The sequence below is a fragment of the Monodelphis domestica genome, chromosome 1, assembly GCF_027887165.1.
Source record: "Monodelphis domestica isolate mMonDom1 chromosome 1, mMonDom1.pri, whole genome shotgun sequence".
Taxonomy (NCBI): Eukaryota; Metazoa; Chordata; class Mammalia; order Didelphimorphia; family Didelphidae; genus Monodelphis; species Monodelphis domestica.
In genome coordinates, this window is record NC_077227.1 from 664,024,537 (window position 1) to 664,040,003 (window position 15,467).

Sequence of the window (15,467 nt, forward strand, 5' to 3'; positions counted from 1 at the left end):
AATAACACAAGGAAACCATAAAAATAGATCCCAAATATTTTTCTCTATTTGCCCATGCACTACCAAACCCTAAAATTGTATTTGGTGCTACAGCCTTATACAGCTTAGCTTTTTTCTTTTGAATTAAAACATATCACAAAACACATACTATGAATAGATATCCTTTGTGAAGCTGATTTTTTCTTCTTAAAAACTCATCATCACCTTATTTTATCCTCATTCAGTCATATTTTCCACATAAAACCTGATCTTTCCCCTTCACAAAGCTCCTGTAAAACTGTTCCTCCTTCCTTTTCAAAATGTATGCTCTTGTCAGAACACAAAATTAAACACCTCCAGCAGCATTATACAGTACAGCAGTGTCAGAAAAATCAACCAAGTAAAATAGACATCTTGTTACTGCAGTTAACTGTTCCCATCTCTGCTTTTATAATCATTTTTAAAGGCCCTACTGTCTCCACTGCTTCGTACAATATCAGTGTTTTCAGTTGAAATCTCTCTCTCTCTCTCTCTCTCTCTCTCTCTCTCTCTCTCTCTCTCTCTCTCTCTCTCTCTCTCTCTGCCTCTCTCTCTCTCTCTCTTTCTCTGTCCCTCCTTCCCTTGAGTCTGAAGATGAAGAAATGTCAGAGGGAAGGGGTGATTTTCCTGATACTGAAGTTACCTGATTTTCCGTTGAAATTTGGAAAAAACTTGTTTTCACTTTCATCCTTCTTTACATCAAGGAAAACTTCACTTTGCATCACAATCAAAAGCTAGAAGGAACAGATTAGCTGAACCTTTTGATTTACAACAACCCACTCAATCCTCAAATGTCCCAGAGCTATTTCAGATATTTTTTTTTCCTTTAGAACTAGCAACAAAAGCAAGACCCAAGGAACTCAGCAGGACTTTCTGAATATCATAACATCCTGCAAAACCTAAGCACTGATTCAGATTGCTTGTTAGCTCTAACTATGCATGGACATTACCAGAATGAATAATGAGTTTCTGATAAAGCTGTCCTTTTTTTTTTTTAAACCCTTACCTTCCATCCTGGAGTCAATACTGTGTATTGACTCCAAGGCCAAAGAGTGGTAAGGGCTAGGCAATGGGGGTCAAGTGACTTGCCCAGGGTCACACAGCTGGCAAGTGTCTGAGGCCAGATTTGAACCTAGGACCTCCTGTCTCTAGGCCAGGCTCTCAATCCCCTGAGCTACCCAGCTGTCCCCCTAAAGTTGTCCTTCTTGTGCACAAGATAAAAATGATTTATAAGATGAAATCTTAACTAGAATGATAATTACCTTAAAGAAATACTGTATTCAGGATAAAACACACTTGTATACTGAACCCAGGAACCAGCTTCATCATCTGTTTCCCCCTTTTTAATTTTTGTTACTGAAAACAGATTAAACGATTGGAATCTTCTTACAGATACTTGTCTTAGGTGATCATCCAAGTGTTTCTGCTTCAGAACCTTTGAGATAAAAACAAACAAGGTGTTAGAGTAAATAAACCCATCTGCTAGTCAAGTATTCAAAGACTACGTACAATAGAGATGAGAAACCTAAGTCAAGAATCAATCACAGTAGATAAGTGGTTGAGAGTATTCACAATCTCCACAGAATTCACTGCTAGAAAAAAATCTGAATAAAGCAACAATAAAAAAATTGCAATTTGGAATGAGATTTACAGTTTACAGTAAACACAGTATTCTTGACCTAGGATGATCAGCATCATCATTTTCATGAATCACTTTAGCATAAACAAACCCCAGAAGAAAGGACAGGCAGATTTGAGATCATTCCCTATCACACAGAAGAATGCCTAACCTCATCTCAGACCAAAATAAATAAACAAATTATTTAGGGATCTTATAGAGAAAAAGATTCTAGAATTTCTCTTTACAAACAGGCCACTCTTAAGTTTTGCTCTATAATCCTCATCTGAATTTATGATAATGAATGCTGCCTACTACCAGAGAAAGAACTATTGGAATCAGAATGAAGATCAGAGTATACAATTTTTCACTTCAGTTTATTTGTGTTTTTATTTTGGGGCTTTGGTTTTATATGAGTATTCTCTTGAAACAACACTCATCAGTGAAGTAGTTTTTGCATGATAATACATGCATAACCCCCCCCAAAAAAAATCTTCACCTGAGGAAAAACAATATTTTTAAACCATTTAAAAGCATTCATTCCAATGAGAGCCAGGCCTAGAGACGGGAGGCCCTAGGTTCAAATCTGGCCTCAGACACTTTCCAGTTGTGTGACCCTGGGCAAGTCACTTGACCCCATTGCCTAGCCCTTACCACTCTTCTGCCTTGGAACCAATACACAGTATTGGTTCCAAGACGGAAGGTAAGGGTTTTAAAAATTAAATAAAAGCATTCATTCCAAAGGAGAAATCAAGTAGACAGATCTCTCTCAGAAAACCAAACATGTTCATAGAAAAGAGCAACAAGGTAATAATTGTTTCATTCATTTTTCTCTTTGTATCTCCAGAGCCTAGGACAGGGTCCTGAACCCTGGCATTTAATAAATGTTTGTGGACTTCCGGGTAAACATGGCTGCAATCTAGGCGCGAATCTCTTCCTCTCCCCGGCACCAAACGAAATAGACTACCTCAATAGAGCATAAAAATCATCTTTGGAAGAACAGAGGGACTCTCCAGTACCCCACAAAAACAAAGGTATGTGGGGTTTGAACACAGCCACACTATAAGAAGGAGGAAAAGCTTGCACAAAAACGTGAACTGAGCCCCCCCCAAACTCCCCCATGGAACCAGAGTAGGGGATCAGAGCACTCACCGGGACAGCGAGTGAGTAAGGAACATCTCTGTCTGGGGGGGCACACCAGGGTTTTTGGGATCTAAAGACTGGTAGGGAATGACCTCTCAGGACTGTTTCATGGGAGAACCCTGCGCACTTCAGAGCGTGCAGACCGCAGGGTCCCTGCAAACTGTGAACAGTGTGGAGCCTTGAGAATCTGTAAAAACTGCCTAAGGCCAAAGTGTCACCCCTTGCTGTAGTGGGGAGAGGGGGGTACGCCAGGATCCCTGGAAACTGACAGGGAATACGAGAGATCCACCCCTCAGAGCAGTTTTACAGGAGATTCCTGCGCACCAGTAAGAAGAGACCACAGAGCACAGGGGCGGGTGCGCTGAGCACGGGGGGAGGCACACTAACAAAATGCAGAGGCTGGGAAGAACTAGTCTGAGGCAACATAAATCCACAGAAAACCTACCCATATCACCCAAACCTCAGACCAAAAAGGAAAGGGGGAAAAAACCACCAAAGGGATGGCTCACATGGCCCAAAATCAAACCTCCAAGAAGAAAGGGGAAAAAAGTAACTATTGAAAACTTTTATGGTGGGAATATCCAAGGAAAAGAAGAGAAAGAGGATGAAATACAAACAAAATCAAAACATGCCCCCCAAAATGGAAATTATCCACAAGCTCTGGAAGAACTCAAATTGGAGCTTATCCAAAAGATGGAAACCTTCTGGCAAGAAAAATGGGGAAAAACCCAGAAAGAGGTCAGCAGCCTGACAGACAAGACCTCACAATTGGAGAAAGAGCTGGAAGCATCTAACAAAAGGGCAGACCAAGTCGAAAAGCAAAACCAGTCCCTAAAGACCAGAATTAAGCAACTGGAAGACAGTGATCTTGCAAAAGAGCAAGAATTAATAAAGCAAAGCCAAGAAATTAATGAATTAGAAGAAAACATAAAATATCTCACTGACAAGGTTACAGACCAAGAAAACTAAGGAAGGAGAGACAACTTGAAAATCATTGGTCTGCCTGAAAAACCAGAGATAAACAAAAATCTAGATGCTATTACTACAGGAGATTATAGAAGAAAATTTACCACATGTTCTGGAGCAAGGGGGCAAAATAGAAGTAGAAAGGGTTCATAGAATACCCTCTATACTAAATCCCCAAAAGACAACCCCCAAGAATGTAATCACCAAATTCAAGAGCTTCCAAGCTAAGGAGAAAATCTTACAAGAAGCCAAGAAGAAGAGCTTCAGATATAGAGGGGCCCCCATAAGGATCACACATGACTTAGCAGCAAACACGATAAGAGACTGCAAAACATGGAACACGATATTTAGAAAGGCAAGAGATCTGAGTCTCCAACCAAGAATCAACCACCCATCAAAACTGACTATATACTTCCAGGGGAAAGTATGGGCATTTACCAAAATAGAAGATTTCCAAGTATTTGCTAAGAAAAGACCAGAACTTAGTGGAAAATTTGATATCCAATCGCAGAGAGCAAGAGAAACATGAAAAGGTAAATATGAAAGAAAGGGAAAAGGAGAAAAATCTTATCTTTTTCTTTAAGTCAAACTCTCTTCTATAAGGATTACATTTATATTAAATTATATATATTAATATGTGGGGAAAATGTAATGTGTAACTCTCAAAAATTGTATGCATCATAAGAGTAGTTAAAAGAATCACACATAGGGAAAGATTGGGACATCAAGACGATTTGGTGAAAGGGGGGGAAAGAAAGAAAAAGGGAGGGGGGAATCATTGAGGATACTAAGATTTACTTCAAGAAATAGAGCGGGGGGAAAAACTAAATAGAATAATCTTTTATACACAAAGATACACATGGGAAAGGGAGGAGAAGAATTCTCAAATGAGAAAGAGAGGAAGAGAGCGTGAAGGGTTATTACTTAAACCTTACTCTCAGTGAAAATCAACTCTGAGAGGGAAGAATATCTAGATCCATTGGGATCCTGAATTCTATCTTATCCAACAGGGAAAGAGAGAAGGGGAAATTAAGGAGGGGGGAAAGGAGTATAAAAAGGGAGGGAAGGAGAGGGGAGAGGGGAAGGGAACAAAAGGGGAGGGGCCAGAAAGGGAAGCATATCAAGGGAGGGGACTAGGGGGATTGATCTAAAGTAAATCACTGATTTAAAAGGTTATAGCTAAAAAAGAAAGGTCAGAATTAGGGGAGGATATCAAAATGCCAGGGAATCCACAAGTGACAATCATAACTTTGAACGTGAATGGGATGAACTCACCCATAAAACGTAGACAAATAGCAGATTGGATTAGAACCCAAAACCCTACCATATGTTGTCTTCAAGAAACAAATACGAGGCGGGTTGATACTCACATGATTAGAATTAAAGGATAGAGTAAAACCTTCTGGGCCCCAACTGATAGAAAGAAGGCAAGAGTTGCAATCATGATATCTGACAAAGCCAAAGCAAAAATAGACCTGATCAAAAGGGATAGGAAAGGTAAATATATTCTGTTAAAAGGGAGTATAGACAATGAAGAATTATTACTAATCAACATGTATGCCCCAAACAGTATAGCACCCAAATTTCTAATGGAGAAACTAGGAGAATTGAAGGAGGAAATAGACAGTAAAACCATATTAGTGAGAGATTTGAACCAACCACTATCAAATTTAGATAAATCAAACCAAAAAATAAATAAGAAAGAGGTAAAAGATATGAATCAAATCTTAGAAAAATTAGAATAGACATATGGAGAAAAATAAATAGGGACAAAAAGGAATACACCTTCTTCTCAGCACCACATGGCACATTCACAAAGATAGATCATACACTAGGTCACAGAAACATGGCATACAAATACAGAAAAGCAGAAATAATAAATGCAACCTTTTCATATCATAAGGCAATAAAAATAATGATTAGTAAGGGTAGATGGAGAACCAAATAAAAAATTAATTGGAAATTAAATAATATGTTACTCCAAAATCGGTTAGAGAAGAAATCATAGAAATAATTAATAATTTCATTGAGGAAAATGACAATGGTGAGACATCCTTTCAAACCTCATGGGATGCAGCCAAAGCAATACTCAGAGGAAAATTCATATCCTTGAGTGCATATATTAATAAATTAGGGAAGGCAGAGATCAATGAATTGGAAATACAAATAAAAAAACTTGAAAGCGAACAAATTAAAAACCCCCAGCAGAAAACCAAACTAGAGATCCTAAAAATTAAGGGAGATATTAATAAAATCAAAAGTGATAGAACTATTAAACTAATAGACAAGACTAGAAGCTGGTACTTTGAAAAAACAGACAAAATAGACAAAGTACTAGTCAATCTAACTAAAAAAAGGAAAGAAGAAAGGCAAATTAACAGCATCAAAGATGAAAAGGGGGACCTCACCTCAAATGAAGAGGAAATTAAGGCAATCATTAAAAACTACTTTGCCCAACTATATGGCAATAAATATACTAACCTAGGTGCTATGGATGAATATTTACAAAAATATAAATTGCCTAGACTAACAGAAGAAGAAATAGAATGCTTAAATAATCCCCTATCAGAAAAAGAAATCCAATAGGCCATCAAAGAACTCCCTAAAAAAAAAATCCTCAGGGCCTGATGGATTCACAAGTGAATTCTATCAAACATTCAAAGAACAGCTAGTCCCAATACTATACCAACTATTTGACATAATAAGCAAAGAGGGAGTTCTACCAAATTTCTTTTATGACACAAATATGGTACTTATTCCAAAGCCAGGCAGGCCAAAAACAGAGAAAGAAAAATTATAGACCAATCTCCCTAATGAATATAGATGCAAAAATCTTAAATAGGATACTAGCAAAAAGACTCCAGCAAGTGATCAGAAGAGTCATTCACCATGATCAAGTAGGATTTATACCTGGGATGCAGGACTGGTTCAATATTAGGAAAACCATCCACATAATTGACCATATCAACAAGCAAACCAACAAAAATCACATTATTAAATAGACTCAGAAAAAGCCTTTGATAAAATAGAAAGCATAGGAATAGAAGGGTCATTCCTAAAAATAATAAACAGTATATATCTAAAACCATCAGCTAATATCATCTGCAATGGGGATAAACTAGATGCATTCCCAATAAGATCAGGAGTGAAACAAGGATGCCCATTATCGCCTCTATTATTTGACAGTGTACTAGAAATACTAGCAGTAGCAATTAGAGAAGAAAAAGAAATTGAAGGCATTAAAATATTCAAGGAGGAGACCAAGTTATCACTCTTTGCAGATGACATGATGGTCTACTTAAAGAATCCTAGAGATTCAACCAAAAAGCTAATCGAAATAATCAACAACTTTAGCAAAGTTGCAGGATACAAAATAAACCCACATAAGTCATCAGCATTTCTATATATCTCCAACACAGATCAGCAGCAAGAACTAGAAAGAGAAATCTAATTCAAAATTACCTTAGACAAAATAAAATACTTGGGAATCTATCTCCTGAGACAAACACAGGAACTATATGAACACAACTACAAAACACTCTCCACACAACTAAAACTAGACTTGAGCAATTGGAAAAACATCAACTGCTCATGGGTAGGACATGCCAATATAATAAAAATGACCATCCTACCCAAATTTATTTATCTATTTAGTGCCATACCCATTGAACTTCCAAAAAAATTTTTTACTAATTTAGAAAAAAAAATAACAAAGTTCATTTGGAAGAACAAAGGATCAAGGATATCCAGGGAAATAATGGAAAAAAATACAAAGGAAGGGGGCCTTGCAGTCCCAGGTCTCAAACTATATTATAAAGCAGTGGTCATCAAAACAATTTGGTACTGGCTAAGAGACAGAAAGGAGGATCAGTGGAATAGACTTGGGGTAAGTGACCTCGCAAGACAGTCTATGATAAACCCAAAGATCCCAGCTTTGGGGACAAAAATCCACTATTTGATAAAAACTACTGGGAAAATTGGAAGACAGTGTGGGAGAGATTAGGTTTGGATCAACACCTCACACCAAGATAAATTCAAAACGGGTTAATGACTTAAACATAAAGAAGGAAACTATAAATAAATTAGGCAAACAAATAATAGTATACATGCCAGACCTTTGGGAAGGGAAAGATTTTAAAACCAAGCAAGACTTAGAAAGAGTCATAAAATGTAAAATAAATAATTTTGACTACATCAAATTAAAAAGGTTTTGTACAAACAAAACCAATGTAACCAAAATCAGAAGGGAAGCAACAAATTGGGAAACAATCTTCATAAAAACCTCTGACAAAGGTTTAATTACTCAAATTTACAAAGAGCTAAATCAATTGTACAAAAAAATCAAGCCATTCTCCAATTGGTAATAAATGGGCAAGGGACATGAATAGACAGTTTTCAGATAAAGAAATCAAAACTATTAATAGGCACATGAGAAAGTGTTCTAAATCTCTTATAATCAGAGAGATGCAAATCAAAACAACTCCAAGGTATCACCTCACACCTAGCAGATTGGCTAACATGACAGCAAAGGAAAGTAATGAATGCTAGAGGGGATGTGGCAAAGTAGGGACATTAATTCACTGCTGGTGGGGTTGTGAACTGATCCAACCATTCTGGAGGACAATTTGGAACTATGCCCAAAGGGCGACAAAAGAATGTCTATCCTTTGATCCAGCCATAGCACTGCTGGGTTTGTACCCCAAAGAGATAATAAGGAAAAAGACTTGCACAAGAATATTCATAGCTGCGCTCTTTGTGGTGGCCAAAAACTGGAAAATGAGGGGATGCCCTTCAATTGGAGAATGGCTGAACAAATTGTGGTATATGTTGGCGATGGAATACTATTGTGCTCAAAGGACTAATAAATTGGAGGAATTCCATGGAGACTGAAACAACCTCCAGGAAGTGATGCAGAGCGAAAGGAGCAGAACCAGGAAAACATTGTACACAGAGACTGATACACTGTGGTACAATCGAAGGTAATGGACTTCTCCATTAGGGTCAATGCAGTGTCCCTGAACAATCTGCAGGAATCTAGGAGAAAAAACACTATCCACAAGCAGAGGACAAGCTGTGGGAGTAAAAACACCAAAGAAAAGCAACTGCTTGACTACAGGAGTTGAGGGGACATGTCAGGAGAGACTCTAAATGAACACTCTAATGCAAATACCCACAACATGGAAATGGGTTCGAATCAAGAACACATGTGATACCCAGTGGAATCACGTGTCGGTTATGGGATGGGGGGGGGGGGGTGAAAAGAAAATGATCTTTGTCTCCAATGAATAATGTGAATAATGCTTGGAAATGACCAAATAAAATAATGTTTATAAATAAATAAATAAATAAATGTTTGTTTAATTGAACTTAAAAATATTTTCATGAATAAGACAATATGGTATATGTTAACCAAAGCAAATAAAATGGGTTTTTTCCCTGTACAAAATGACCTCTTAAAAATTTAGTTATTAACACCCAAATTAAAAGACATACATAAAGTCACATGCAAAATAAAAACAGAGACAAACTGGATTTCAAAGTGTTTATTTATAACATATTGAAATTAAGCTAATTAATTTCAGTAATTTAATTATCTTGAAGTGAGTCCAAAACAAATGTATCTTATAGCAAAATTCTTCTCTAGAAAAAATCATGTCATGGGGAGCTTCCAATATATAAAACATACAGAAACAAGGTGATACAGTAATAACATAAAACATAGTGTTACTTTAGGAAAGATAACATGAAAGTATGGGAGAAGCAACTATAAATTTTTTAAATATCTGGGACCATGTCACATTTCTTTCATATCTTTCCCTGATGGCTTTGAGTTTTCTGAGTGAAAAATTATGATCTCCAAACAAATTTGCTACACAGAGGCAAATTTTAAGTACTTAATTATGAAGTGCTGAGGGGAAATCCCTCCCTAATCCATTCCCAGCATATCTTGGTTCTCTTCTTTTCTGGCAAAAAGCAAAGAGTCCTTGACCCAGAAAACAAAAATTCTCATTCATTCCAAACATATATGGAAGTAGCTAAAAAAAGAGACACAATGGGGTCTGAAGGGATAAGAAAGGAGAACAGTTTTTTATGTGGAGGTGAAAAACATGCATCATCTTCTAAGAAATATGAAAAGGCCTCCCCATGTCAGTCAGTAATATTTATACAATGAAAAAAAGGGCCATGTTACACAGTTTACTGTATGGATTCAAGTCATGGAATCCTGTTGTCTTCAAAGAATTTAAGTTGCAAAAATAAAAGCAGTTCATGGTGGGTTGCAAGAGAGACTGAACAAAAAAGCAGATGTCATAGGAGATGTCATAGGAGAAATAGTCAGAAAAAGAGATGGCCCAGTCATACTGGGAGAATAAATGATAACTGATAGGCATTCCTATATATTCTAATAGCATCCACATTTAGAGGAAAGCATCCTGTACCTGGGTCAACCCCCTGAGGAGGATTTGTTGAAGGCCACAGACAAGAAGTGCAAGAGGATGAGAAGTCACTGATGGGTTATGAAGGGAATAGCCACATCAATAACATCCCAGACCCACTGAAGTATAAAAGCATAAATATGTAACAAACCTCTCTTACTTGTATTCTGAGCTTTCTAAGAGAAAAGGACAAGAGTTTTCAAGACATCTGCTTTCTGAAGGAAATATCTTTGACAAGTTACTATATTAATTCTACCTCTGCTTTACATATAATAGACATCTAAAAAAATCTTGGCTGAATTGAAATTTTCATATCTTTAAATGCAAGTTTTTCAAATTCATACAAGAGTTGCTTTTTTACATTTGTTCCTAAAAATCATCAACTATTGATTAAGCTACACTGATGAGCCATGTTGTTTTTATTTTTCAGCCTTATGAAAAAAATTTAACATATCTATCTAATGGCAATGAAGAGAAGATCTTGGAAAAGTTGTGAGATAGTGGTCTCTGTTTTTGGGATGTCCTGCAGCTAAATATTCCCATACACTGTGATTCGAAATGAATGAATTCTGGGGACCCTTGAAGATTGGAAGACTCAACAAAGCTAACAGGAAACTGTTACTAAGTAAACAACCACGGGCAGGGAATGAAAAAAACGAACAAACAATGATTGGAAGTCACTACCCAAACAACTTGAGGTGCACTAATAAGCACAGACATCTGTGGTCTTGAATGGTTTCCATAATATTACATAACATTATATGAACTACCATCCCAACTCCCATAAAGATATATTTTTTAATCCTGAACTTTTGTCTTAAAATTAATATTCAATATAAAAATCAAAAGAGCAGTAAGGGCTAGGTAATTGGACTAGGTGACTCACACAAGATCAAACAGCTAAGATGTATGTGAAGCCACATTTGAACCCAGGACCTCCCATCTCCAGGCCTGACTCTCTATCCACTGAGCCCCCTAGCTGGATGATATTGATTTATGTTTATTTTTTCAAGATTACTTCTTGACAGGATTCTAATATTCATTACCTGACATTTTGCTATCCATGTTTTTTAACTCTCTCCCACCATCCCAAGATAAACCTTTTTAATTCAGCTTAATGAAAACTACCTTCTTACATTATTTTTATTTGTTATTTTAGTTTTAATTAATAACAATTAAAAAGGCTTTATGAGGGTAGCTAGGTGACTCAATAGATTAAGAGCCAGGCTTCAAGACAGAGGTCCTGGGTTCAAATCTGACCTCAGACATTTCCTAGCTGTGTGATCCTGGGTAAATCACTTAATCCCAATTACCTAGACCATACCACTCTTCTGACCAGATCCTATGTCTAGTATTCTCTACTTTCCTGACCTGTGCTGGAGAAATGATTCATGATTTTTTTCTTACATTTCCTAGTCAAAATATAGTCTTGTAGGTTTTCTAAATAGAGGAGAGAGAGGCAGGGTGTAATGTTTGTCTGTCTGTCCATCCATCTGCCTATCTGTCTGTGTGTTGTGGTCTGAAGACCATTATGATTTTGACAACATCCACGGTTATATTCTTTCCTTGTCCATCCTTTTCCCTTTTAGGAAGCTGTCCTAGTTTACAAGTGGATGTTGTCTTCATAGCTTTCCATTTTGTCCCATCTTCTCCTCTATACTTCTACCTTAAGACACCTCAAGTCAAGTCACATAACTTCTCCTTTGTAAGTTAAATGTATCAGTAAAGGACTGTTGTTGCTTTTCATCTCTGGCCAATATGATCCTTCTCTGAATCTTCTTTTCAAGCTTTGGCCCACTGCAATGTATGTAACACCATCTTCTCACTGAAGTAAAATAATATCAAAATATATGTTGTGTTGGCTTCAAAGGTCCTGCCCAAATTTTTCATGCTTTCTGTACTTCTTCATGCTCTGCATCAAATGATATCATTGCAAATTCAGTTTTCATGATGATAGTCTTTGGGTTTATGCTCATTATGAGTACTACTGTAGCTTTGAGGGAGATAATGAAACCAAATCCACCAATTCCTTTGTTTGCCTTCCCAAAGACTTGTGAGTCAGACTTCTATTTTTAAGTGGTTGCAATTTCCATTTGTTTTCTGGTTTCATGTAGGATATAAATATTAAGCATATGCCACTTTCTCCTCCTTAACCCCCTTCTCACATGAAGAATGAGCCTCACCAAGGCTAATTCCTCTACTTTTTTAAGCAATTCCATTCTGCCCCTTTCTCTTCCAACAGATTTCTCCCTCTCTCTCACTTATTGCATCCCCACTCTTTCACTTATTTTCAACTTCTCCCTGGTCTTTTGATGCCTTTCCTACTGCTAATAAACATGCCCTGGGAAACTCTCACCTGATTGTTCATCTCTCCTATCTCCTTCTATCTATCCTTTGTAGATAAATTTCTGAAAAAGACCGTCTATAATGGATACCTCCACTTTACCTCCTTTCACTCTCTTCTTAACCCCTTATAGTCTGGCTTCCCCAAACTTAACATTCCACCAAATTGTTTTCAAAGTTATTAATGAGTTCTTCATTGCCAAATCCAATGGGATTTTCTTAATGTTCGTTCTCTTTGACCTATCTGCAGCATTTGACACTTTTGATCACTTTCTTATCCTTGAAGCCCTCTTCTTTCTAGGTTTTCAGGATATCATTCCCTCCCGATTTTCCTCCTATTTATATGATGGCTCTTTCTCTATCTCCTTTGCAAGCTCTTCTTCCAGATCACACCATCCAAACATAAAAAGCTTATGGGGAGAGAGATATGCAACACATAAACCAAGAAAAAGGAAAGATACCAAAGTATCTTCAAGCAAAGCCTCAAAGAAAAATACAGCTAAGCACAAATTCAAGCAATGGAAAATATGAAACAAGTGTTGTTGGGGGCTATTTTTTAACATGTAATAGAGGGGAAGAAATGGAGTCACTCACTATTTATTTAATTCAGGACTAGAGTGTAGTAGAGATGGAATGGAGCTAAAGGGTAGAGAGGGGGGATAGACTGTTTCTCCCCTTTTATTTCCTAGTAAAACCCATACTAGTTGATTTCAGAGCCACAAACTATTTCTTCAGAGACTGGGTTAAAGTAAATCCAGGACTGAACTGCTTCTCCCTCCCTGAGGAAAAAGTATAGTTTTCCTCCCCGAGTTTCAGGTCTCTCTTCTTAGATATTATAAAGCAGGCATTTGATCTGATAAAATGGCTATTTATTTTTTGAGGAACACATATAAGGTAGGGTAAGTAAGATTGTGGGACAAGGTAATGAGAAAGTGGGAGTAGGAAGTCCCTAATAATTAACAAATGAACTCATTCTTCCCAAATCCTGAAGTGTCAGGCTAACTGCCTGATGCCCCTTGGGTCATTTGTGAGAGCTGTCCTGACTTCTAACTGTCCTAGTTATGATATAAAGTTCAAGGACTGCTTTAGAGGGATAGAGAGGAAATCTTCCTGGAATGGATAGCTTTATAACAAAGTCCTATCCACTCCTGTTGTCTTCCCCTGGATTCAAGGGGTCTGGATTCACAAAAGGATGGTCAAGACTTTCTGAAGGGCTCCCCAAAGAGAAGTGAGTTAACTGCTTGGATTATCTCAGCTCTTTAGTTCCTTCCCTGGAATTCTCTATCCTTCTTGCCCTTCCCCAGCTTGATTTTGTTCTTCTGGCAGAGTGAGTCTGAGTTTCCTCTCTTGCAAACATTAAAATGATGTTGGAAATAAGAGAAAGAAATTTTACAATGGTCCCTTTTGAGGTTGCATCCTGAACTAAGTAGAATATAAAGTAGACCAAGCCCTTTATCACTCCATATATCAAAGCAAAGTGGAGAAGCTTAATAAGATTACTGTTTTATGGATAAAGAAGTGAGTCTCATCCAATTGGCTAAGAGGTTAGAACTTTATAGCATGGAAGTGTCAAGGCTTAGACTATTCCAGGAAAAGGAAAGGACTTCATGTCAACAGCTTGTTACAAAAAAAAAAAAAAATTAGGCCCAGAAAACCAGAACTGCTGGACTGAAACTAAAAACTTGGAGTAGAACAGATGAGCAAAAAAATACTTTGGAAAATAAGGCTCAGATCTGAGAAATAAAAGACATCAAAGACACCAAAGCCTCACATTTATAAAATAAAAATAAGGAAACGACCAGTTAATAAGTGCCTACTATGGGCTAAGTGCTATATGTTATCTCAGGTTTTCTTCAAAACAACCCTATGAGGTAGGTGCTTTTATCATCTTCATTTTATACTTCAGGAAACTAAGACAGGCAAAAGTTTAATGACTTGCTCAGTCACACAGATATTAAGTATCTAAGGCTAGATTTGGACTCAATTCTTTTATCCACTGTTCCACACAGCTGCCTAAAAATACTTTCTTCCAAAAAAGAGAAGGTATTATAGGAATATAGTTAGAGACAATCTGGTTTTCTAGGGTTAGTTGAAAGAAGGGGATTTTGAGATAAACCCTGGGAAAGGATTCTGGGTAACGAAGGAATTGTGGGAATCTAAAACTGAAAATAACTGAACTTTACTTCCTTCTTGGATTTCATCTGAATTGGAAGTGGGTTTTGTATCTCTGCCTACCTTTCCATCAAGCTGAAGGTGAGGTTTTGCTCTAAGAGATTCTCCCTGGATAGCCAGGATTTCGTGGAGAAATCTTTGACATCTAGGTAGAGGACTTATTTGGAGAAAACCAAATTTCCCTGAGTCTAAAGATCATCTGCCAGTGGTCCAGCTGCCAAAATTCCTCTTGGCTAAGGTAATCCATAGTTTTCCATCTATAACTTTAGGTTATTTACTACAGCAGCCAAACCCAGGGGTTTTCCCTTTCTTTATTAATTACTGGTGGGAAGATTAGGATAAATCAGATAGCTTGGGGAAAGGGTTTTAGGTAGGATAGGGAGCTGTACGCAGGGCCCAGAGAAGAAACAGAAGGCTCCCCTTGAGGGGACTTAGGAGCTGGGTGGAGGTAGTATGAAGAGTGTTAGAGCCATACCTACCAGTTTCCCTTATTCCTTTTATTAAAATAAACTTTGTTTCAATAATCCAAGGGTTTGGTGCTTAACTGGCCCTCAGGAGTTCCCAGGTGGGCTGAAACATCTAACATCCCTCTAGGACAGTTCCTCATTACAATATGAGCCCCTAATCACATCATAAAAAGAAAAAATGAAATTGACTGGATCTTAACAGTTTATTGGTATAGAAGTCAAATAATAAAAAATCATCTATTTGAAATCAAACTATCATTTGGTTAAAGTAAAAGCCAAAAATCAAAATTAAATTAGAAGAAAAGG

General features: G+C 37.3%; 1 protein-coding gene across 3 annotated transcripts in view; it reads right to left on the reverse strand.

Annotated features, from left to right (window-relative positions):
- Positions 1–15,467, reverse strand: part of CAMKMT (calmodulin-lysine N-methyltransferase) — a 529,198-nt gene that overhangs the window by 506,603 nt on the left and 7,128 nt on the right. For all 3 annotated transcript variants that reach the window (XM_056822285.1, XM_007476878.3, XM_056822328.1), the window contains exon 2: positions 1,281–1,453. In XM_056822285.1, the coding sequence (XP_056678263.1) occupies positions 1,281–1,453 (173 nt within the window). The remainder of the gene's footprint in view (positions 1–1,280; positions 1,454–15,467) is intronic.